Source organism: Sapajus apella, unplaced genomic scaffold (genome assembly GCF_009761245.1).
Source record: "Sapajus apella isolate SASKATOON/1434 unplaced genomic scaffold, GSC_monkey_1.0 scaffold52, whole genome shotgun sequence".
Classification (NCBI taxonomy): Eukaryota; Metazoa; Chordata; class Mammalia; order Primates; family Cebidae; genus Sapajus; species Sapajus apella.
The window spans coordinates 11,368,038-11,391,380 of NW_022436992.1; the positions used below are offsets into that span (position 1 = coordinate 11,368,038).

Sequence of the window (23,343 nt, forward strand, 5' to 3'; positions counted from 1 at the left end):
AAAATGTCCTAAAAATTAAGCATTTAAGACTTAAGCAGAAACAAATCATGATAAACTTCACTAAGAAAGGACCACATTTGCTGAGCTGGAAAAAGACAGATTTATGGAGATGCAAAATAAAGGTGTCGGCACTCAGCAAGTCCAGTTTGCCTCAGGGTTGCTCCCTTTCTGTGGAAGCCTCACCGGGCTTCCAAAGAGCTGGTGAGTGAATCTCTGATGGACAAAGCATGACGGAGGCCGCTGCCTTCAGAAGGCTCACACTCTCACCTGATCTGTTCTGGTACTGCAGCTTCAGCTAGAGATGCAGTGTGTCGCAAACACCTCCCCACACTAAAGCCACCTAGCCAATGGTGCACGCTCACACACACACACACACACACACACACACACACACACGGCCTCCATTCAGTTAAGCAAATGGGACCCTCTCCTTAATTCGATTAACTTACATAATGTGAAGAATGCTTGGGTTAGAATAATACAACTACAGACATGCCCTACTTAGCAAAATTGCTTACATGGATATTCCTGTATGCATGCTTTCTTTTCTAACACTAATCACAAAACACATGGTTCTGCATATGTTTTTTACTTTTGAATTACACATTTGTCTTGTCTTCCCAACTAGAATGCAGATTCCATGCAAGCAGGGGTCTCTGCTTTGCACACCACTGTCCTCATGGTGCCCAGGATGGGAAGAGGCACATAAAGGCCATCCGTATCTGTTTATTTAATAAATTACGCAGTTTCTTAGGGTTTCGGAGGCGATGGTGGTTACAGGCATTCCTCCAAGGCTTTTTTGTTGGCAGGCCATCGCAAGGCTGGCCTGTCGTCTTTCGTCCTGTGGCTCCCTCCTCGTTCTCTTTTTTCATCTCCTAAGTGTTAGGATCCCCAGGGCTTAACAATTTGATCCTCTTCTCCCTCAGGCTGCCAGTAACAGCCTCCGCATCATGGCTTCACTAAGGCCTGACTTTCAAAATTATATTTTTCTACTCACAAGCTAAAATGTAACAGAGTCTTCTTAAAGAGCCCGTATGAAGAAATAATTCTTTTTATCTGCTTTGTAAAATGATAAATAACCGCACACTTTCTTTCTTTGAGATGAGGTTTCGCTCTTGTTGCCCAGGCAGGAGTGCAATGGCACAATCTCGGCTCACTGCAACCTCTGCCTCCCAGGTTCAAGTGATTCTCCTGCCTAAACCACCCAAGTAGCTGGGATTACAGGCACCCGCCACCACACCTGGCTAAGTTTTGTATTTTTATTAGAGACAGGGTTTCACCACATTGGCCAGGCTGGTTTGGAACCCCTGACCTCAGGTGATCCACCCGCCTTGGCCTCCCAACGTGCTGAAATTGTATGTACATGTTTATGGAATACATGTAATATTTGGATACATGAATACAATTTACAATGATCAAATCAGGTTAATTAGGATATCCATCACCTCAACCATTTATCTTTTTTGTTTGTTTTTGTTTTGAGACAGGGTCTCACTCTTTTGTCAAGGCGAGAGTTCAGTGGTGCAATTATGGCTCATTGCAGCCTTGACCTCCCAGCTCAAGCAATTTTCCCACCTCAGCCTTCCAAGTAGCTGGAATTATAGGTGTGTACCACCATATCCAGCTAATTAAAACAAATTTTTTAGTAGAGATGAGGTCTCGCTACGCTGCCAAGGCTCATTTATCACTTCTTTGTGTTGAGAATATTTCAACTCTTCTCTTCCAGTTACTCTGAATTACACAATAATTACTGCTAACTATAGGCACCCTGCTATGCCATCAAACACCAGAACTTATTTCTGTATTTTCAGTAATTCTTAAGGTCCTAATGAAGAAATATAAGGGCAAATTTGGGTTTTTAGTCAATTTGTAAGACATGTAATTTATTCAAAATTAAGAATTAACCATTTAAGAACAGAATAAATGCCACAAAGCAGTACATGATGAATTACCAAACTAACTATAGAGACAATTACTGGTGCATGAGTAAGGCACTGATATTTATTGAGAGGGACAAGCCTACATACGATCTCACTACATCCTAAAAACACATATATCACTGGATTGCCATCTGCATTTAACCTGCCAGAGGATGCACATGGGCAGACACAGAGCTGAGAACTCTAGCCCACATCTACTGACCTCCACGCTTTTTCAGTGGCAAGGGGTCAGGATGGGAAGGACCTGGAACACAGGAGGGCATTTTTAATGTCAGGAGGGGGCTGCTTCTTGAAACAGTGAAGTCACACCAGGGCACAAACGGTTATAAACAAAAATCTGAAGTTGGGAGAGCAGTGAATAAACTGACATGGCTGGAGTGGACTCTGTGGGAAGGTAAGCAGACTTCCCAGTTTATCTGGGAAACTATTCCTGAGAATAGCTTATAGGCTAATATAGCCAGCAGAGCACACCCTGTGGGGTGGGAGGATTCCAAGAGCAGGACTTCCAGCACAGCAGGAGATAAGGAAGCCTAGTCTGCTATATGCTGGGTCACCTGGGGTGATGAGGCAGGATCCTAGGCCCGCCCTGCTGTAGTGTCCAGATAAGGTAGGAGGGGAGCCTGAGGCCTATCCTGGTGAGGCGGAAGGGGACAGAGGTTTCCGAGCCAGGACAAAAGCAAGACTGGTGATGAACAGAAGCATGCAGAGACAAACCTCGGTCCCAATCAGAGAAAGAAAGGAATGGAAGTCAATTTTTGCCCTTGAGTGGAGACGATGAATTTGAAATGATAAATTACCATATGAAAATGTCCAGGAGGCAAGGCAGGCAGATCACCTGAGGTCAGGAGTTTGAGACCAGGCTGGCCAACATGGTGAAATCTCATTTGCACTAAAAATACAAAACTTAGCCGGGCGTGGTGGCGCATGCTTATAATCCCAGCTACTTGGGAGGCTGAGGCAAGAGAATCGCTTGAACCTGGGAGGTGGAGGTTGCAGTGAGCTGAGATCGTGCCATTGCCCTGCAGCCTGGGTGACAAGAGTGAAAAGCTCCATCTAAAGAAACAAAAAAAAGTCCAGGAGGCACTTGGGAACATGGACAGGGCTGGTCGGCCTTCCACAGCAGTTCTGACTGAAGTAGGCCCCAAGTCACCCACTGTGCGGAACAAATGAACTGCCCTCTCCCATGCACCTAGACTGATACCAGTGACCTACCATCTGTGGGGAAGGGAGAAAAGAGCCATTCTAGTCGCCATTGGAGCTTTGTGTTTGAGATGAAGAATTCCACTTGGCGAAGGAGAACAGAAGACAAGGCAGGAAGCCTTACCTCTTAAAGCTGCCTAGGGACCACACGCAACAGCTACAACTACAGCAGAGCCACAGGGAGCGGCCGAGAGGAGGGAAGACAGAATGAAGGGGCCAAGCAAGTTCCACTCCAAGGTGGGGCTGGGGGGTGCAGGCAGGACTAGAGCAGTGTTGTGGTCCTGCTGTGGCCACTGAGTGTTGGCTGCTACTAGGACACGGCTGTCCACTTCTCTGCCTATCTGCCTTCCAGCCTCAGCCACTGAATGACTGACATTTAAAGGGTGGCCCCCTCACCTAGAGGTGGGACCACCGTGAGAGCAATTCAAGCCCCCGAGGTCTGGGCTGAGACCCCGGCTTTGCTCAGCTCCTCCTACTCTCTTCATCCCAGGAGCTCCCTCAGCAAATCAGGAGTCCCTGAACCCTTGTCCCAGGCTCTGCTTCTAGGACAGGCAGCTGGGTCAATGAGGTCAAGGTACAGAAGATCACCGGATGATAAGGAGGGGCCCTGGACGATTTTATTCAGGAGGAGGACATGAAATGTGGAGAAAATCATGGTGCAGCAGCGGGGACAAGGGAGGATAGTAAGGGGCTACCGCCGCGTTCTGGGCACCACAGGCTCAGCACAGACAGGGCCCTGGATAGATCAGATGAGGCGAGAGTCAAGGGAGAGGATGACTTACGTCACAGGGAGGACATAGGAGCCCTCTATAAAGAGATGCCACAAGGAGGACAAAACACCGTGGAGACACTAAGTTCAGCTTGGCTTTGCAGAGTCCCAAATGCCTGTGGGTCACCAGGTCGGTAAATCCCAAAGGGAGCTGTGAACCAGGCCTAATGCCCCAAGAGGGGCCTGAGCTGGAGCATCAGTCAGGGGGTGCACCTGGCTGTGGGTAACAGAAACCTAGCTGCTGTGGCCTGTAACCAAGAACAGGTTTATTTTTCTTATAGCACAGAAAGTCTGGGGACAAGCAGATCAGGGCTGGCCCAGAGGCTCTGTGACATCACGATGTCCCCAGGTCCTCGCATCTTCTGCTCTTCCAGCATCAGCACGTGGCCAACCTCCACCCCATTCAGGCCGGAGGAGCGGGAGACACAGGAAGAGAGGCGCGGCTCCTAGACCAGGCAAAGAGGGAGGGGCAGGAAGGAAGCAGCAGCTCCTAGATCAGTTTATCTGGGAAAGTATTCCTGAGACTCCTGACCAGCTTCCATTCACATCTCCTTGAGCAGAACCCCATCACATGGCTGCCCCAGCTGCAGAGTGGGCTGGGAACTTTTTATAAGGTGGGCAGGTTGCTTGCCCAAACAAAGTTAGGGTTCTGACGGTAAGAAAGAAGGAGAGAGAGAAGCTTTCATAGGCACTAGTAGGGTCTGCCACAGTCAGAGGAAAGGACCTGGGGTTATTTGAATAAAGAAGACAGTTAAGGGCTACTGGAAAGAGGCAGGATCCCCAAGCTAAAGAACAAAGGGCAGGCCTATCTTGACTTCGGGAAAACTGACCTTGAAGGAGTAGGAGAGAAAGGAAAGGGAGTGTTAAACAAAATATGGAATTCTCATGTGACAATTTCAAGCCTAGTTTCAGACTCTGAAATGACAATTATTTAAGAAACACACTAGTTCCTAAACAAAATGCATTTAAAATCACTTTAACCTAATTATAAGTAACATAGGTACCCCTGTCCTCCCTTGTCCTCCCAAGCAGCTTATACAATCCAAGTATCCTTGTACAATCTAGGATGCTAATTTCAAACTAGTTTTAGCAGTGGAACTCTTTTTTACATCGAACGTCACTTCGACCCCTAATCTATCATACTGCAGATATACGGTATTCAATTGATCTTTTTGTGTGATTTCTCAACTTCAGCCCCAATGACACTGGAGCCAGGTAATCATGTGCGCTAGGGGCTGTCCTGTGCATTGCAGGAGGTTCAGCAGCAGCCCTGGCCTCTGCCCACTAGATGCTAGTATTATCTCTGGTTCTTTCTCTTCCTGTCCAGTTGTGTCAACCAAAAATGTCTCCAGACATTACCAAGTGTCCCCTGGGGAGGGCGAAATCACCCCTGATTTTAGCCACTGGGATTAAAGTCACTGCATACCTTAAAATTTTCACATGGACTCATTTTTAAAGTCAGTGAAGGTAATGAGACAATGCAATACTGAAATCAAGGCCTGTGGGATAAATGTTTATGACACAAGTTTTAATATCTACTCTTTTTCTATGTTAGTTTGGATTGCACAATCTAAAAAATTCTTGACTCATTGGGATATGTGTTTGTGTCCTCACCTGTATAACAGTGAATGGGCCAACAGACATGCACAGACCTGAATCCACACACTGGTCCAGGCAGAGCAGCCGGCCCACGCACAGTACACAGCTGCACACACACGTGGGAGGAAAGCACCCACTCCCGGATTGACACAACTGCAGCAGGGCCTCTTCATAACCATATCACTCCATACCCACTACCAAAAGAAAAAATACCCCCAACTCTATGGTGCTTTCCGATTTCAACTGAGTGGGCAGTGTCTCATTTGTCTCTTAGGAGTGTAAAATTTCACCCATGAAATCAAAACCACAGAGAAAGTGCTGGTGCTGAGACCGCACACAACTATCTCCCACTAGCTTCTAGTATTCGTTCAGTTGAAATTACAAACACCCTCACCACTATCTCCACCAGGAATTCTCCAACCTGCACATGTACAAGAACTACTGGAAGAGGGCTGGGTGCGATGGCTCATGCCTGTAATTCCCAGCACTTTTGGAGGCTGAGGTGGGCGGATCACCTGAAGTCAGGAGTTTGAGACCAGCCTGGCCAACATAGAGAAACCTCGTCTCTACTAAAAATACAAAAATTAGGCAGCCCGGGTACTTGTAATCCCATCTACTTGAGAGGCTGAGGCAGGACAATCGCTTGAACCTGACAGGCAGAGGTTGCAGTGAGCAAAGATCACATCACTGTACTTCTCCAGCCTGGGCAACAGAGCAAGACTCCATCTCAAAAAAAAAAAAAAAAAAAAAAAGAACCAGTGGAAGAGGCTGCAAAGCATGCAGATTCCCAGACTTCATCCCCAGAATGTCCCACCTGGTGGTAGGACCAGGTGAGGATGCCCACTGTCCCACTGTGCATGTTAAACAAGTTCCCCCAAGTTATGTGGGTGCAGCACTTTGAGAACTGCTCACCAGCAAGTTTCTCACAGCTGCAGGAAAGCACGTGCAATTAACAACAGATTTTTAGCCTAAAGATTTTTCTGATTCTCCTACAAACTGAGCAGAGTTAAGAGGACCTACCTTCTGCAATGAAAAAAAATTAAAATGTTGCTCTGTGAATGCACAGTCAACACAGTACTAATTCTGACCATCAACCAAGATGCAAGCACTTCAATGATTACTTTTTAATCTATTTCTAATCTACTAGTATTCCTCTAGTGAACACATCACTACTATCATTCAACTGCCTGCTTTCTACAAGTGTAAAAATGTTAAGGCAATTAATTATGAGCCCTTGGAATATTATGAACATTCTCTAAAACTGTAATGTGCCTGGCAACTGCAGATGAGATTTCTCCAAGACTCTCCTGAAGTGGTAAGTGTATCAGGAGGGCAGTTACTCTCAGAGCCCAGAGCCTAGTTCCACTTCTACCTCTCTCACACTCTCCTCCTTACTCCATGTCAACCAAGGGGGCCTCGTGCTCTACTTGCCCTTCCTGTGCTGCCCCTCTAGATGGCTCCCTCCCTACCATCTCTGTTCTGGTTTTCATTCAAAAGTTGCCTTCCTTGACACCCTCTGTAAAAGACCACTTTCACCCCCTCACTTTCCTGCTTTACTTCATAGCATTCATTGCCACTGATACATATTTGCCTGTTCTCTGCTATCCCTACTAAAATATAAGACTCCTAGCATACGGACTGCGTCCATTTTGTTCACTGCTGTAATCCAGGCGCCTAAAAAGTACCTAGTATGTAAAAGACATTTAACAAGCACCTGCAGAACGAATGAACCCAGATGAATGAATGATCAGTGGCCTGCAACTAGATCCCCACACAAAGTTAACCCAAATTTACCACGGCCCTAACAAGTGACCTGTGTGAAGACCAGACTTTCCAGGTGTTGAAGTATCATAATCATTGGGTGTTTGTTAAACGTCCAGATGGCACCAGGCACATGGAAAATAAGGATTGAGATCCTTTTTCAAACAAGACCCACAGTATGTGTTTGTTGAAGGGAGATGAGGGGAACAATATAAAATGACTGTCACACCCCTACCACGGAAGAAAATGGCAACTGGATCTCTTCTTTTTTTTTTTTTTTTTGAGAAAGGGTCTCGCTCTGTCATCCAGGCTAGAGTGCAGTGGTGTGATCATAGCTCACTGTAACCTCGAACTCCTAAGCTCAAGTGATCCTCCCGCCTCAGCCTTCGCAGCTAGGATGATAGGTGTGCACCACCACACCCAGCTACATTTTTTATTTTTTTGTAGCGATAGGGTCTCACTTTATTGCCCAGGCTGGTCTCAAACCCCTGGCCCCAAGCAATCCTCCAACCTCAGCCTCTCAAAGTGCTGGGATTTTCAGGTGTGAGCTATCACACTTGCCTGTTTTTTTTTTTTGTTTTTTTTTAAAAGAGTAGGCCAGCTCATGCCTGTAATCCCGGTAAATTTGGGAGGCCGAGGCAGGCAGATCATGAGGTCAAGAGATTGAGACCATCCTGGCCAACATGGTGAAACTCCACCTCCACTAAAAATACAAAAATTAGCAGGGTGTGGTGATGTGTGTCTGTAATCCCAGCTACTTGGGAGGCTGAGGCAGGAGAATCGCTTGAACCCAGGAGGCGAAGGCTACAGTGAGCAGTGAGCCGGGATCATGCCACTGCACTTGGGCCTGGTGACAGAGCGAGACTCTAGTTCAAAAAAAAAAGAGCAAAGAGATGAAATACTCAACTGGTTGGTTATTTAATAACAGCCAAATTAATCTTTTTGAGGAAGTTTGATAATCTGTAAAAAGCAGGGTTGGGTGACAACATTTCTATGGCCCCTTCCTCCACTAAAATGTGTTACGATTCTCACGGAGCATGAAGCTTAGCTTACTCTATCGATGCTAATATGTTATAGCCATCTAGTGGAGAAAACCAGAAAGCTGGAATAAGTGGGAGAACAGGGATTTAAGACAACAAAAATCAAAGAGAGTAGGGGAACACCAGGGCGGAGAGAACAGGGTGGAAGTTGAGACTTAAGACATTCTGGGAAGGGAAAACTGGAAGGAAAAGATAGGAACAGGAAGAGAAGCCCCAGCATTGTTCTTCCTTCTGGTGCCTGGGGTGGGGAGTTTCAGAGGAACTCCCCCTTGCAAATTCTTATAAGCAGACCTACCCAAAAAAACGATCAGAGGCAGCACCGCAGAGATCCTCCTCGGATTCCAAGACCTGCCCCTGCGGCCCGCTCCCCTCCACACAGGAGAGGCTCCAGCCAGAAGCGTAGAAGTTTGCCCTAAACTGGGTTTTAAAAGTGGGGCTGCAAAAGGACCCTCTTCATCATGCTGAGCATAGTAAATTCGTGATTCCTGCCGAAACATACAACCTGAGTTCTGGCAAGGTAGCGGAGAGACCCATCTTTAACTGGCAAATGCTGAGGATTTTGGTAAAACGCACCCTCCAAGGGCTCCACCAGCTACCTTGGTGAAGCGCACTGATCTCTGTGCATAAACACCCTCAAATATGTTTAAATTTATTTTAAAACTTACATTCTGCCTGGCAAGCCTCTTTCAGGGGCAGCTGTAGGGGTAGCCTAAACCAGGTAAATGTGTGGGTCAGAGCTGGTTGACCAGAAGCCCGAGGACACCTACAAAGACTGCAGTCCTCTAGAAAAGTAGCAACAATGAGTGGCTGGGGCTGGAAGGAAACTTCTGGTCCAGCAAAGCCATGCTGTTAGTGTAGCTAACAGTTTTTTTGTTGCTGTTTTGTTTTTTTGAGTTGCAGTCTCACTCTGTTGCCCAGGCTGGAGTGCAGTGGTGTGATCTCGGCTCCCTGCAATCTTCGCCTCCCAGGTTCAAGCGATTTTCCTGCCTCAGCCTCCTGAATAGCTGGGATTACAGACAGGCACCACCACACCTGGCTAATTTTTGTATTTTTAGTAGAGATAGCGTTTCACCATGTTGGCCAGGCTGGCCTCAAACTCCTGACCTCAGGTGATCTGTCTGCCTTGGCCTCCCAAAGTACTGGGATTACAGGCATGAGCCACTGTGCCCGGCCTTCCACCCTGTTTTCTGATGGTGCCAGAGGAGACAAAACAAATTCTGTAAGGAAGCTCGGTGTTGTGGGGATGACTTCAGTAATTACCATGGAAAGGGCAGACACTGAGAAGCTGCAAGGTGACTTCTGATGCTAGACTGGCCACACAGCATCCATGACCTGGAGGCTGCAGTTTTTAAACTTTATCTTGAAATAATTTCAAACTTAAAGTTACAAAAATAGTACAAAGAATTTCCATCTGCCCTTTAAGCAGACTCCCCAGTTGTTACCATTTTACCACACTTGTGCTGCCATTCCATTAATATACTGTGTGCATATTATTTATTTGACCATTTGAAAGTTGAAGACATGATAACACCTACCCCTAAATATCTGAATATTTCCTAAAAACAGACAAAACTTTTATACAAGCACAACATAATAATTAGGAAATTAACATAGATTCAGTACTGATACCCAATCTAAAGAACTTATACAAATTTCTCCCCTAGTCCCAGTGATGGCCTTAGAACAAAAACAGCAAGAATATATGTTATTTTCTGTTCCAGGGTCCAGTCTAGGATTGTTTGGCATTCACTGTCATGTTCCTTTAGCCTTCTATAATCTGAAACAGTTCCTTTATCTTTCATGACCTTGGCATTTTTCAAGAGTACAGGCCAATTATTTTGTAGAATATTCTCAAATGGAGTTTGTCTAATGTTTCTTCATGATTAGATTCAAGTTACACATTTTTTGGCTAGAATATCACAGAAGTGACCCTGTGCCCTTCTCAAAGCATTTCTCAGGAGGCATGTGTTGTTGATTTGATTAAGGGTTAAGGTGGTAGAAGCCGGGTTTTTCCACTGTCAACTACTTTCCCTTCATAATTAATAAGTGACTTGATGGGAGATACTCAGAGACTAAGTAGATATCCTGTTTATCATCAAATCTATGTGTTTCAGTACCCGCTGGTGGATTCTTGCGGGAGAAGGATATGACTGTGTGGAGTCAAACAAATTCAAACCTCAGGAATGAAACTAGGACTGGATAAAGCAGTAGTAGGTGATGAACAAAAATTAACATGTAATTCTTCTATCAGACTTAATTTGAGTAACCCCCATTTATGTTCACTCTTAGGTATTACGAAAAAAAAACCCTCTAGATTTGCTTTTGAGAATACAGTATATATGAGGTGGGAATATGGTAATTTCTCTATTGGTGCTTCCATGTCTGCTAGAAACTTAGCCTATCAATTCAGTGTCTAGTGGCGGCAAGAAGAGATATCCAAGTCCAGAAAGCTAACCACTGGAGTCATTCTCATACCAATCCTTGATTTTCCAAGGTCAATGCTGCGTGGCTCAGCTTGGTAATTCCCAGCTTACTGTGACACAATGTAGGGAGGAGCTACATTTAAAAGCAAAAACTCTCCTCTCAACTGATGACCAGGTGTAGAAACAGGTGTAGAAACTCTAATTTGCCTTATCCAAGAAATATTTTTAAAACCCTGTTGGCACACAAGTAGAAATTTCAGAAAATAATATAAAAACACAAAGAACATTTAAAAATCACTGTTATCTTGCAACCCAGTGATACCCACTGTTAATATTCTGGTCTGTGTTCTAACAGCCTCTGTTCTTTGCATAGATACATTATCATGATGGTGATCACGCTATTGACACCAACCTCATTTAAGGTGCATTCCACTCGAAAATGAAGTCCTACAAAACAGAATCAATTTCTCTCAATTCTCCCAGGAATGATCTATAACTAGAATCATTCCAGAAGCAAGGAGTGAAGTTAATTCATAACATACAACGGGTGCCTGAGAGTACTGCGGCACGAGTCTCTTATAGAACACTGAGAAGGGCTGGTCTGTTTTGTTGGATAATTTCCTTTGTTTACCTAACAATCCTTTAAATAAAAATTTCATAAGCATCTTCCATACACCAGGCACTGGGAATATAAAAATAAGTAAGACACAACCCCTTTCCTCTGTAAATGAGTAATCCAGCAAGGAAAACTGAAAATGCCTAAATACTCAAAATACCAAATAATGCTGTCATAGAGCAGCTACAGTATGCCTTTCGCATCCTGGGCAGGAAACCACAGGCTCCATCAGAGGAAATCAGGGAGGCTTCCCTGAGGAGGTGATGTATGAATGGGTCCTTGAAGAATGACTAAGACTTCAGAGACAGGACAGAGAGAGAAGGCAGCATTCCAGACAGAAGGAAGGTAATGCCAGACACACAGAGACAGGTGTGTGCTGGGCCAGATTACAGCGGGCCTGGGGAAGAGTGGGTAGAAGGTGCAGCTAGGAATGAACCAGACCCTCTTAAGTTATACAAAGGATGAGGGCCCTAAGTGGTTCTTAAGTAGGAGAGTGGTGAGCTCATACTGGGATGAAAGAGGCCAAGGAATGGGGTGGTTAAAAGACCACTGAGATCAGTGCAGTGAGGGGTGATGGAGGAGCTGAGCTACAGCCAGTAAGGCCAGAAGGTGGCCAACTAAGAGACATGGAGGAGGAAGGTGCCACAGAACTTGGTGACCAAGCCAGGAGGGGCTATTATTGTAGCACTGGGCCAGCCAAGATCCATCCTGTGTAACAAATTCAGGTAGCTAAAGACGGAAGGCAGAGGAGAGAAGGTATGCAAGAAGGCTCCAAATGTTACCATTTCTCAAGATGATTTAATGGCAAAGGTAGACGTGTCCCTCAAAGAGAAGGAGGCCAAAGGGAGCAAGACATGACACTAGGGGTAAACTGAAGAAACTGCCCCTAGAACTCCCTCTCCCCTCGGGGTCCCACCAAGCTTTTACAGAGTGGCTCTCCTGCGATGGGCCTGTGTGACAGCACATTATATACACAGAGTGTGCTAGAGAGAACAGCTCCGTGGCAACCCCATAAAGGGCACAAATAAAGCAAATCTAGAAGCTGAATGTTTAATGGAATATTTCCCTCTTAACTCAAAGGACATACAAGTAGTTGGGCTGAATAATAATACTTAATAGGAGAAAGCGAAGGCAGAACTGACAGTTAACAAAAAGCAATTCTGGGACCCAGTACCCACAGGCTCCAATGTGGGCTTTTCCCTAAACTTGAGCAGAATGGGGAACACAGGGTATCAGATGATGGGAAAGCCTGTGGGCAAATTCTAAAATAATCAAGATCCCACTGCCCCAGAAAGTTGAAGGGTAAAAGTTCTTAAGGTTTTGGAGCATAAAAGTGATGTCACCAAGCAGGACCTTAGAAATATTTCTCAGGGAACAGCTGGACAGGTGGGTGGGGAAGGGAAGGTAGGGAATTTGCCAGGCAGTTTTTCCAATAACCCACGGTATTCAGTAATCATATATGTCTTATAGGAACGGAAGAACAGGACGTCATAGAAAGCCCCAAATCAAAAAATAGTAATGACCCTAGAAAAGGAATTGGCAGGACAGTGACTGGGACAGTGACAGCCCAGAGTCTGGCAGGACCTGGCAATTCAGGGTTGGCAGGAGAGGGAGGAATTGCACAGGAGACAAAGGGAGATTTTGTTTGGGCTGCTTAAAACTCAGAACAAGTTATGTTTCCATTTCTAAAACCAACAACATATATTTAGGTCTAACTAAAACACATGAAGGATTTTACACCCCAATCACATCTCTTTTATTCTTGGTTCCAAAATTCTGGGAAACCAGCATTTGGGCATGCTCCCCAACAGACATAATTATACAACCCATTTTTGATCAGACGAGAGTATGTGCCTGGGAAGACAGCAATAAGAAACACACACTGTCCCTTCTTCAAAAAGCTCTCATAGGCCGGGCATGGTGGCCCATGCCTGTAATTCCAGCACTTTGGGAAGCCAAGACGGGTGGATCACCTTAGGTCAGGAGTTCAAGACCAGCCTGACCAGCATGGCAAAACCCTGTCTCTACTAAAAGTTAGCTGGGCATGGTGGCATGCACCTGTAGTCCCAGCCACTCAGGAGGCTGAGATAGGAGAATTGCTTGATCCAGGGAGGCTGAGGTTGCAGTGAGCTGAGATGGTGCCACTGCACTCCAGCCTGGGCGACAGAGCAAGACTGTCTCAAAAAATAAAACAAAACAAAAAAAACTCTCATAATCTTATTTTAAAAAACAGACAAGTAGGTCTATTTTAACTTACCTATGTTGGACATGAGGGCAGAATGTCAGATGATGTTTCAGAAGATCTGGGATGTATGTGTGATATGGTTTGGCTGTGTCCCCGCCCAAATCTAAACTTGAATTGTATCTCCCAGAATTCCCATGTGTTGTGGGAGGGACCCAGGGGGAGGTAATTGAATCATGGGGGCTGGTCTTTCCTGTGCTATTCTCGTGATACTAAATAAATCTCACGAGATCTGATGGGTTTATCAGGGGTTTCTGTTTTTGCTTCTTCTGCATTCTCTCTTGCCAATGCTAGTAAGAAATGCCTTTTGTCCTCCACCATGATTGTGAGACATTCCCCAGCCATGTGGAAATATAAGACCAATTAAACCTCTTTCTATCGTAAATTTCCCAGTCTTGGATATGTCTTTATCAGCAGCATGAAAACGAACTAACACAGTAAATTGGTACCAATAGAGTGGGGCATTGCTGAAAAGATACCCGAAAATGTGGAAGCTACTTTAGAACTGGGAAACAGGCAGAGAGATTGGAACAGTTTGAAGGGCTCAGAAAAAGACAGGAAAACGTGGGAAAATTTGGAATGTCCTAGAGACTTGTTGAATGGATTTGCCCAAAATGCTGACAGCAACATGGACAATAATAATCCAGTCTGAGGTGGTCTCAGATGGAGATGAGGAACATGTGAGAACTGGAGCAAAGTAACTCTTGTTATGTTTTAGCAAAGAGACTGGAGGTATTTCGCCCCTGCCGTAGAAATGTGTGGAACTTTGAACTTGAGATAGATGATTTAGGGTATCTAGTGGAAGATTTCTAAGCAACAAAACAGTCAAGAGGTGACTTGGGTGCTGTTAAAGGCATTCAGTTTTAAAAGGGGAACAGAGCATAAAAGTTCAGAAAATTTGCAGCCTAATTGTGCTACAGAAAAGAAAACCCTATTTTCTGGGAGAAATTCAAGCCGGTTGCAGAAATTTGCATACGTAGCAAGGAGCCTAATGTTAATCCCCAAGACCATGGGAAAAATGTCTCCAGGCCATGACAGAGACTTTCATGGTAGTCCCTCCCATCACAGGCCTGAATAGCTAGGAGGAAAAAGTGGTTTCATGGGCCAGGCCCAGGGTCCTCATGCTGTGTGCAGCCTAGGGACTTGGTGCCCAGTGTCCCAGCCACTCCAGCCATGACTGAAAAGGGCCAAAAGACAGCTTAGGCTGTCGCTTCAGAGGGTGGAAGCCCCAAGTCTTGGCAGCTTCCTTGTGGTGTTGATTATTTGGGTGCACAGAAGTCAACAACTCAGGATTGGGAACCTCCACCTAGATTTCAGAAGATGTATGGAAATGCCTGGATGCCCAGGCAAAAGTTTGCTGCAGGGCAACGGCCCTCATGGAGAACCTCTGCTAGGGCACTGTGGAAAGGAAATGTGGGGTCTGAGCCCCCACACAGAGTCCCTACTAGGGCACTGCCTAGTGGAGCTGTGAGAAGAAGGCCACCATCCTCCAGACCCCAGGATGGTGGATCTACTGACAGATTGCACTGTGCGCCTGGAAAAGTCACAGACACTCAACACCAGCCCACAAAAGCAGCTGGAAGGGAGGCTGTACCCTGCAAAGCCACAGGGGCAGAGTTGCCCAAAACCATGGGAAGTCACCACTCGCATCAGCGTGACCTGGATGCAAGACATGGAGTCAAAGGAAGTCATTCTGGAACTTTAAGATTTGGGCCAGGCATGATAAGCTCACATCTATATCCTAGCATTTTGGGAGGCTGAGGTAGGTGGATCACTTGAGGTCAGAAGTTCAAGACTAGCCTGGCCAACATGGTGAAACCCCATCTCTACTAAAAATACAAAAAAAAATTAGCTGGGCATGGTGACAGGCACCTGTAATCCCAGCTACTCAGGAGGCTGAGGCAGGAGAATCGCTTGACCCAGGACGCAGAGGCTGCAGTGAGCTGAGATTGCAAGCCACTGCACTCCAGCCTGGGCAACAGAGACTCTGTCTCCAAAAAAAAAAGATTTGATTGCTTCGATGGATTTCAAACTTGCATGGGGCCTATATTTGTTTTGGCTAGTTTCTCCCATTTGGAATGGCTGTCCCAATGCCAGTACCCCTACTGTATCTAGGAAGTAGCTAACTTGCTTTTGATTTTACAGGCTCATAGGCAGAAGGGACTTGGCTTGTCTCAGGTAAGACTCTGGACTGTGGATTTCTGAGTTAATGCTGAAATGAGTTAAGCTTTTAGGGGAATGTTGGGAAGGCATGATTAGTTTTGAAATGTGAGGACATGAAATTTGGAGGGGTCAGGGGTGGAATGATAGGTTTGGCTGTGTCCCAACCCAAATCTCAACTTTAACTATCTCCCAGCATTGTCACATGCTGTGGGAGGGACCCAGGGGGAGGTAATTGAATCATGAGGGCCGGTCTTTCCCGTCTATTCTCGTGATAGTGAATAAATCTCCTGAGATCTGATGGGTTTATCAGGGGTTTCCACTTTTGCTTCTTCCTCCTTCTCTCTTGCCACTGCGATGTAAGAAGTGCCTTTCACCCTCCGCCATGATTGTGAGACCTTCCCCATGACTGTGAGACCTTCCCCAGCCATGTGGAACGGTAAGTCCAATTAAACCTCTTTCTTTTGTTAATTGCCCAGTCTGGGGTATGTGTTTATCAGCAGGGTGAAAACGGACTAATACAATGTGTGTCTTAGGAAAGGCTTCCCAGAGGAAAGAATGTTTCTGCCCAGGCCTGAACAGGAACTGGAGTGTGATGAGAGGCAGGTGCCTTGGGAACAGGGCCAGACAGTAGGGAAGGATGGTAGAATGCCAAGTGCAGTGTGCCTAAAGGGTCTACCCAGGAGGGAACAGCACCCTGAGACACTAGAAAAGCAAGCAGTTCATGCCGCAGGAGGCTGCAGTTTTACTCTAGGAATAAAAGGGAGCAACTGGTGGTGTGGTAGTTTAAAGTGGAATTTTGGAGGCCACTCTCGAGGCTGGACTGGAGACGGAGATATCCTCTCACGAGGCAGTACCAGTCAGGAGGCTGCGATGGAGCTCCAAGCAAGCGATGACAGCACTGCTGGGAGCACACTCACCTGACAGGACGGAACCATCTTAGGCCCCTGAGATCATCCTCACCAATTTCGCCAGTAGCTGTTACAGACTGCAAAGACATGGATATGACAGCCTCATTTACTACCTCCAGGCCAGGCTGCCTGAGTCTGAACCCAGCTCAGATCCCTATGGCATCTTAATCTCTGTTCCTCACCCTCCTTTACAAAATGGGGATTATAATGGCACCAAACACACAGGGCTGTGGTGAAAATTACATTGTTTACTATATATAACATGTCTACCATAGATGAGAATCAGGTGAGTAGGAAAGCATTGATTTCTTTCTGTCCTATCTATGTTTTGTAGCTTGTGGGTTCATTTGTGGGGGCAGGCAGGGAGCAGACTTAGTGTGAAAAGCAGAATATAAAGTAGCTCATTAAAAATTTACAGTGTGTAGCTGTGTTATGAGGTGCATAAGAGTTTAGAAATGGAAACTTTTTGGGAAACTGAAACTTTGATCCACCTGTTTCTTTTCCATGTTTAAAATGTAGTTACTAGAAAATATAAAATTAGACATGTGGCTCAGGTTATATTTCAATTGGACAGTGCTGGTCTAGAGGAAGGATGAGCAAGAAGCCCACACCAATCCCCAAGTCCTGGGTGGCAACAACTGCACTGCAGAAAGTGATAAGCAAACAGAGAGTATCAGAGGCTGCACGTGTCCTCCTCGCTTCTGCTGGGGTAGAGATTAGAGATAAGAATAACATTTTTATGAAAAGCAAAAAGTGGGTGAAGAATAAGGCAGAAGAGGATGAAAAAGCAGAGGCGAAGGAGGAGAGAGGGAGGCCAAGGAAGAAATGGCACGTGTAACAGAAAAACTACCTCTGCTCAGAACTCAATACACATCAGCCCTGAATTATGAAAAAGACATGGTCTTAAAAACAGCCTTAATAGTCAAAAGACAGAAGTACTATTCCACCAAAGTAGGCCTTTCTAATCTGTTGTTTCTATCAAACTGATCCCATCCTATCACATGATATTTAACTGTTACAATTCCAGCTCTTAAAAATTAAAGGAAAAAAGGAATGAATTCATGGGTATAGGAGTTGGTGAGCCATTCAAGAACTTAATCCTGAATATTTTTCCATGCTGTAATAACAGGACAAGAAAAATGTTTTACATGGCGTCAAAAACCCAAATAAGAAATAGACTTTTCCCCTAGGTCATGGATAACTTTTAGCAGAAATGCAGAGAAAGCAGGCCAGAGAAGTAGACATAAAGTATAGAAAGTATAGTATGAAGAGAGCTCAGAGAAGAGGGGTTTGTTTGCAGCAAGAAGGGTGGGAGTTGAGACCAAGCCAGGCTGTTTCACCAGAGAAACTCTTCCCTTAAGTCAGAGGCTCTTAGGGAGCTGACGGTTCTCCATAGCCCAGCTTGCTCTGCTGCCTGGCCCACTGGGAGACTGGGGCCTAGAGGTGACTGCACTTGCTGACACCATACATAGCTAGGTAGAAACTGATCCTGACTGCCAGAGTACTCCCGATTCCTGCCCCAGTCTCCATAGAACTGTCACCCTCATCAGCTAATAGTGAGGAACTACCAACATGGTCAAACCAAAACTGAAATAAAATAGCTGTGTCCAAGGCTCCCAAAACAGCAATACCACTCCCTAGGTACAGACCTATCAGAAATGCATACACATATGTACCAAAGCCAGACACTAGAGTGGTCACGGCGGCACCATCTGTAACAGACAAATGCTGGAAACTGCCCAAATGTTCACAGACAATACGTGACAATATACCATACATGAATATTGTTTATTCTCCTGATGGCCCCATCAGCAATGAGAGTGAATATGCTTCAGCTACGGGCAACATCATGAGTGACTCTCAGAAGCTCAATGCTTAAGGAAAGAAGACATATACTAGCTGGGCACAGTTGCTTTGCCTGCAATCTCAGTGCTTTGGAAGGCCAATGTGGGAGAATGGCTTGAGGTCAGGAGTGGAGACCAGCCTGGACAACATGGCGGGAGCCATCTCTACAAAAATCAAATAAACAAATTAGCTGGGTCTAGTGGTGTGCGTCTGTAGTCTCAGCTACAGAGGAGGCTAAGGAAGGAGGATTGCTTGAGTCCAGGAGTTCAAGGCTGATCCTCGGGGAGGCTGCGACCAGAGTACGACACATGGGGGGCTCCCAGGGTCCCGGCCAGGTCTGTTTCTTAATCTCAGTGCGAGTATATGGGCATGTTCAGTTTGGAAAATTCATTGAACAGGACACTTAGGGTATGTCTACTTTCCTAGTATCTATGCTATATCTAATAATAATAATAATAATAAAGCTTTGTCTGTCTGGTGTTCAGATAAGACAAGCCTGGCAGTGTCCTTGAAGCCTCAAAACTGATTTTTCTCCTGCTCCCTTATGCATTTCACTTGCTTCTCCTCTGCACATGTGCTTAAGCTGGCTCTCTCCTGGGCTAGCCTGCGTGTCACCATCATATTTATGGTTTCCTCCCATACCAGGCCTGTGATTCACCCCTCTTTGCATGCCTTTGCTAACTTATGCCACCCACACTGATCCGGCCTTGCTTTTCCTTCCTCAGCAGTTAGGGAGCTCGGAGCATCATTAAAGTATGTGTATTCCCAACTGTTTTACCTTTGCCAAAGCTTCCCAACTAGACTGAAAACGCGGAGCATGCCCTCTGGCACTGTGTCCACAGGCAGTGCAGATTAAATCGCTCCTCAGGAACCAGTAGGGTGTGGAAGGCAAGCCTTATCCCTTCTCCCAGGAACTGCTGGCTCCAACACAGCCACCTTAGCCCCGCAGGACCAGGAATGGACTCCCATAGAGGACTCCCCAACCTCTTTTCATTCACTGCCTTCCAAGAGCCAACCTGCTAGATAAATTGCCCTCACTGCTGCAAATAGTCCCACAAGGCAAGCAGGGAAGAACTAGAGGAGGCAAACCAAAGAACAAAGAGTGTGTTCTTATTCTGCCATGGATATATCCTTAACAATCATCCCCAATCTATTTTGATAACACGCAAGAATCTACAGTTTATGTCAAAATTGTAAGAATTTTCCAAATAGTCATAAATGTGAGGTTTCAGAATTTATGTTTGCCAGCCCTCTCACTCTTCTACAAGCCCCTTCATGCCTTCCCATCGCACCTGTTTCTCTTCTTGCCTGACGAAGAAATGCTAATCACAACTAAGAATATCCAAGCGTCATTTCATCTTACAAAAACAGCAGCACCCATGTAACAGGCACACGGGTGAAAGACTCAGGACATGCTGGTTACATGCTCTCGCAGTTAGTATGAATCTCTCCTTCTTGAAGTGACAGCTGGAATTCAGGTGCTTCCAGGCTCTATGACTAGCAATGTTAGACACTCTCCTCGAAGCTGTCAAGCTCTCAGGGTTACACAAGAGAAACCATAACCTGTTCTGACTGTATTCAAAACTGTGCCCCTTCATGCAGCAGAACTGTGTTGGAGCCAGCAGTTTCTGGGAAAAGGATTAGCAGCCATAAGCCCAGGGGAGGGCAGCTAAACACCAGAGGGCAGGAGATGAGTCTCCTTCCTCTGTGACACCCAGCACGGCCGTGGCAAGGCCCTGGCACGAAGAGCAAGCAACCACCGGTGCCAGATGAAGCGCAGCACATAAAACCATTTTCCCCTTTAAGTGAACGATGCCTAATTAAGCGAAGGCCGCATACATGAATTAAGACATGAGGATATCAAATTTGTCGTCTGAGTCAGCTAATAATTCTGCAGGACCCTCTACCCTCGAAACGTATTTTTCATGATTAGAAAAACCTGGGGACTGGAAGGGACCTCGATCATCTGCAGGGTAAGCCTCCCAGGAGTGACCAAGAGCCCGAGCCCCACAGGGGGATCAGTGTCTGCCAAGGTCACCCAACTGGTGTGGGGCAGGGCTCCTCCGGGATGCTCCTGGAAAACCCTGCGTTACTTACACACGCAGGGCATACAGTGAATGCATGCCCGCGTCAAGCCACGGCTACAATTCAGAAGAAACAAAAAGGTCGCCAAAACCTGTCTTCTCCGCAGGGCTGGCTGCAGAGAGGGTGCAGGAAAGGTCACCGGCAAATTTCTACCAGCGGCCCCACATCACGCCTCCCGGATGGATGCAGAGGGCGGTTTCGGGAGCTGGTAGCAACCATGCAGGGGGTCCCCTAAGCCCATCCCAGGAAAATGCGTTAACTCGCTTCTGTTGGCTCCGAAGCTTCCAGCAATGAATTAAATCCAGAGCTGCTGCGGAAAGCAGCGGGGACAGGGCCACTGAGGCCGGACCCGACACCCGGCGGTCCGCCCCGCCCTCCACCGCGTCCACACCTGCGCGGGCCGCGGCGCCCCCCGCCCGGTCCACACGGCCCGGGACCACGACCATCGGCCCGCGCCCCGGCCGGGCTAGCCTGGGGGCGCCGTGCTCTGGAAGCTGCCCGCGGCGTTTAGGCGGAAACGCAGCGACCAGCGAGGCCGGGCAGAGACAGGTCGCCGCCGCAGCCCCCAGCCCACAGGCCCCCGTGACGCCGAGGAGGGGGCTGCGCCATGTACCTCGGCCGGCAGGTGCCGCAGCTGTCTCGGTCCGCGGTTGCAGGGGACGCCGCTCCGCGCCGCCCGCCGCCTTCGTCCGCATACTAGGGAGGGGGCTCCGGCCGGCCGCCAACCCCGGACCCCGCGCCCCCGCCCGCCCCCGGCGCAGCGCTCGCGCCCATTCAGCCCAGGGCCGCCGCTCCCCCGCGCGGATGCGGAGGAGGGGCGCGGGGGCGGGACCTGTCGTCACGAAGAGCGGACAGCCAATCGGAGAACACGATGCCTCCGCTGCGGCCCGGCCCCGGGTGCCCGGGCCCCTCCGCCCTACGAAGCTGTAGGAGCTGCGGAGCCAGGACGCCCCCTACGGGTACGCACGCGGGGCGGAGGCCAGGCTGGGGCAAGACCCGCTAGGCTCTGGAGAGGAAATGATATACAGTTTGTAAAAACATAAATATTCGTTAAAATTAAAAAAAAAAGATAGGAAACAAAGCTTAAGGCAATGATCAATAGGTTATTTCTTGAACACAGCTGAGCATATACTGTGCGCCTGTAACTTTCCGGTGCTTTCGACCCGACCCCATCGAAGCCAATGAAGTCGGTCGGCTTGCAGAACTTCCTTTCAGACGGGCAGACACAGCACCGCGGCCGTGTGTCTGTGATCCCCTTATGGGTTTGAAAAAGAAGATCCTAGACATGGAGCCAAATATGTTTGCATAAACCGGGAGCTCGTTGCTCTACTTTGTAACAACTTGGCGCAAGGCCGCTGGTTTGGAGATGTCTCTGTTCTTCCCTCGGTGGGGGCGGGGGTGCCGGAAAAAATGTGCTGCCTGGGTGATCCAGGTTGGGGCCAAAGCCTTGCAAAGTAAACGGTGGGAGGACTCTACTTTCACAAATCCGAAAAGGGTTTAACCGTAAGACTGTATCTGAATTGTTCTAACGTGAAGACATTGGGAGCATTTCGAAAATATTGGAGGAAAAGCTGTCACTAGGCGATTTAAATCCGGTAAGTTGGCCAAGGCTAGCCAGGCGAAGCAGCTGCCCGGGTCAGCGACAGCGGCAAGAATGCTCAGTACCTTGCCCTCTTATTCTTGGAGACCAGCCCAAGGCCCATGTGTTACAGGAAAGGGGTCCCGATCTAGACCCCAAGAGAGGGTTCTTGGATCTCATGCAAGAAAGAATTCAGGGCAAGTCCACAGTGCAAAGTAAAAGCAAGTTTATTAAGAAAGTAAAGTGGTGTACTAGCATGACAACTTATGTTGGAGTGTGAAGGAAACAACAATAACAAAAGGAAGGTAAAGTGGTGGCCCGCCCGGTGGCTCGCGCCTGTAATCCCAGAACTTTGGGAGGCTGAGATGGGCTAATCACCTGAAGTTAGGAGTTCAAGACCAGCTGGCCAACATGGGGAAATCCCGTCTCTGCTAAAAATTCAAAAATTAGCTGGGCGAGGTGGCTCTTACCTGTAGTCCCAGCTACTCCGGAGGCTGAGGCAGGAGAATCCGTTGAACCTGGAAGGCAGAGGTTGCAGTGAGCTGAGATTGCCACTACACTCCAGCAGGGCGTTCCTGAAAATGAGAAGACGAACATATCCAACCTAGGTACAATGCTTGTAATGCTTGTATATATGGAGAGATGTGCTCTACTGCAAGGGTTTGTGACAAAGGATTAATTTTCTTAATTACTATATTTGCAAGAATCAATATTATTATCTTTAAAGCAAAAGTAGGAATGCCTTTGTTCTCCAGATATCAGGATATCTGGACACTCTCAGGTCTGGGTCTGTTCAGTAAACATTATTAATTTGTTCCCTTAACCATAAATATCTGGAGCTAGGAATGAATGCCTAGCTTTCAGCGAACTCAGACTAACAAGTCCCAGCCTCATTTTCCTAGCCCTCACTCAAAATGGAGACACTCTGGTTCAAACGCCTGTGACACATGTGCTTGATACAACACTCTTTACCTCTCTTTGTCTCCCTTGCTCTTTCCCTTCTCTTCCAGATTCCCCTTGTCTGCAAAGCCAGGCCCTGATAGCGTCATGGCTGCTGAGAGTCAGCAATATTCCAGCTTCCAAGGATGGATGTAAGGTGGGGGTAAGAAAGAAAAGGAGCTTGAAGCTGCCTCCTGTCCCAGCATCACATGGCATCTGTTAAGCCCTTACTCT

General features: G+C 47.0%; 1 protein-coding gene across 2 annotated transcripts in view; it reads right to left on the reverse strand.

Annotated features, from left to right (window-relative positions):
• ST3GAL5 (ST3 beta-galactoside alpha-2,3-sialyltransferase 5) overlaps nt 1-21,427 on the reverse strand; it is a 49,580-nt gene extending 28,153 nt beyond the window's left edge. Inside the window, exon 1 of one of the 2 annotated variants that reach the window (XM_032243569.1) lies at nt 21,205-21,427. In XM_032243569.1, coding sequence (XP_032099460.1) covers nt 21,205-21,286 — 82 coding nt within the window. In that variant the 5' untranslated portion in view covers nt 21,287-21,427. The remainder of the gene's footprint in view (nt 1-21,204) is intronic. The other variant, XM_032243571.1, reaches the window with a different exon arrangement.
• Between the last annotated feature and the right edge of the window lie 1,916 nt (nt 21,428-23,343).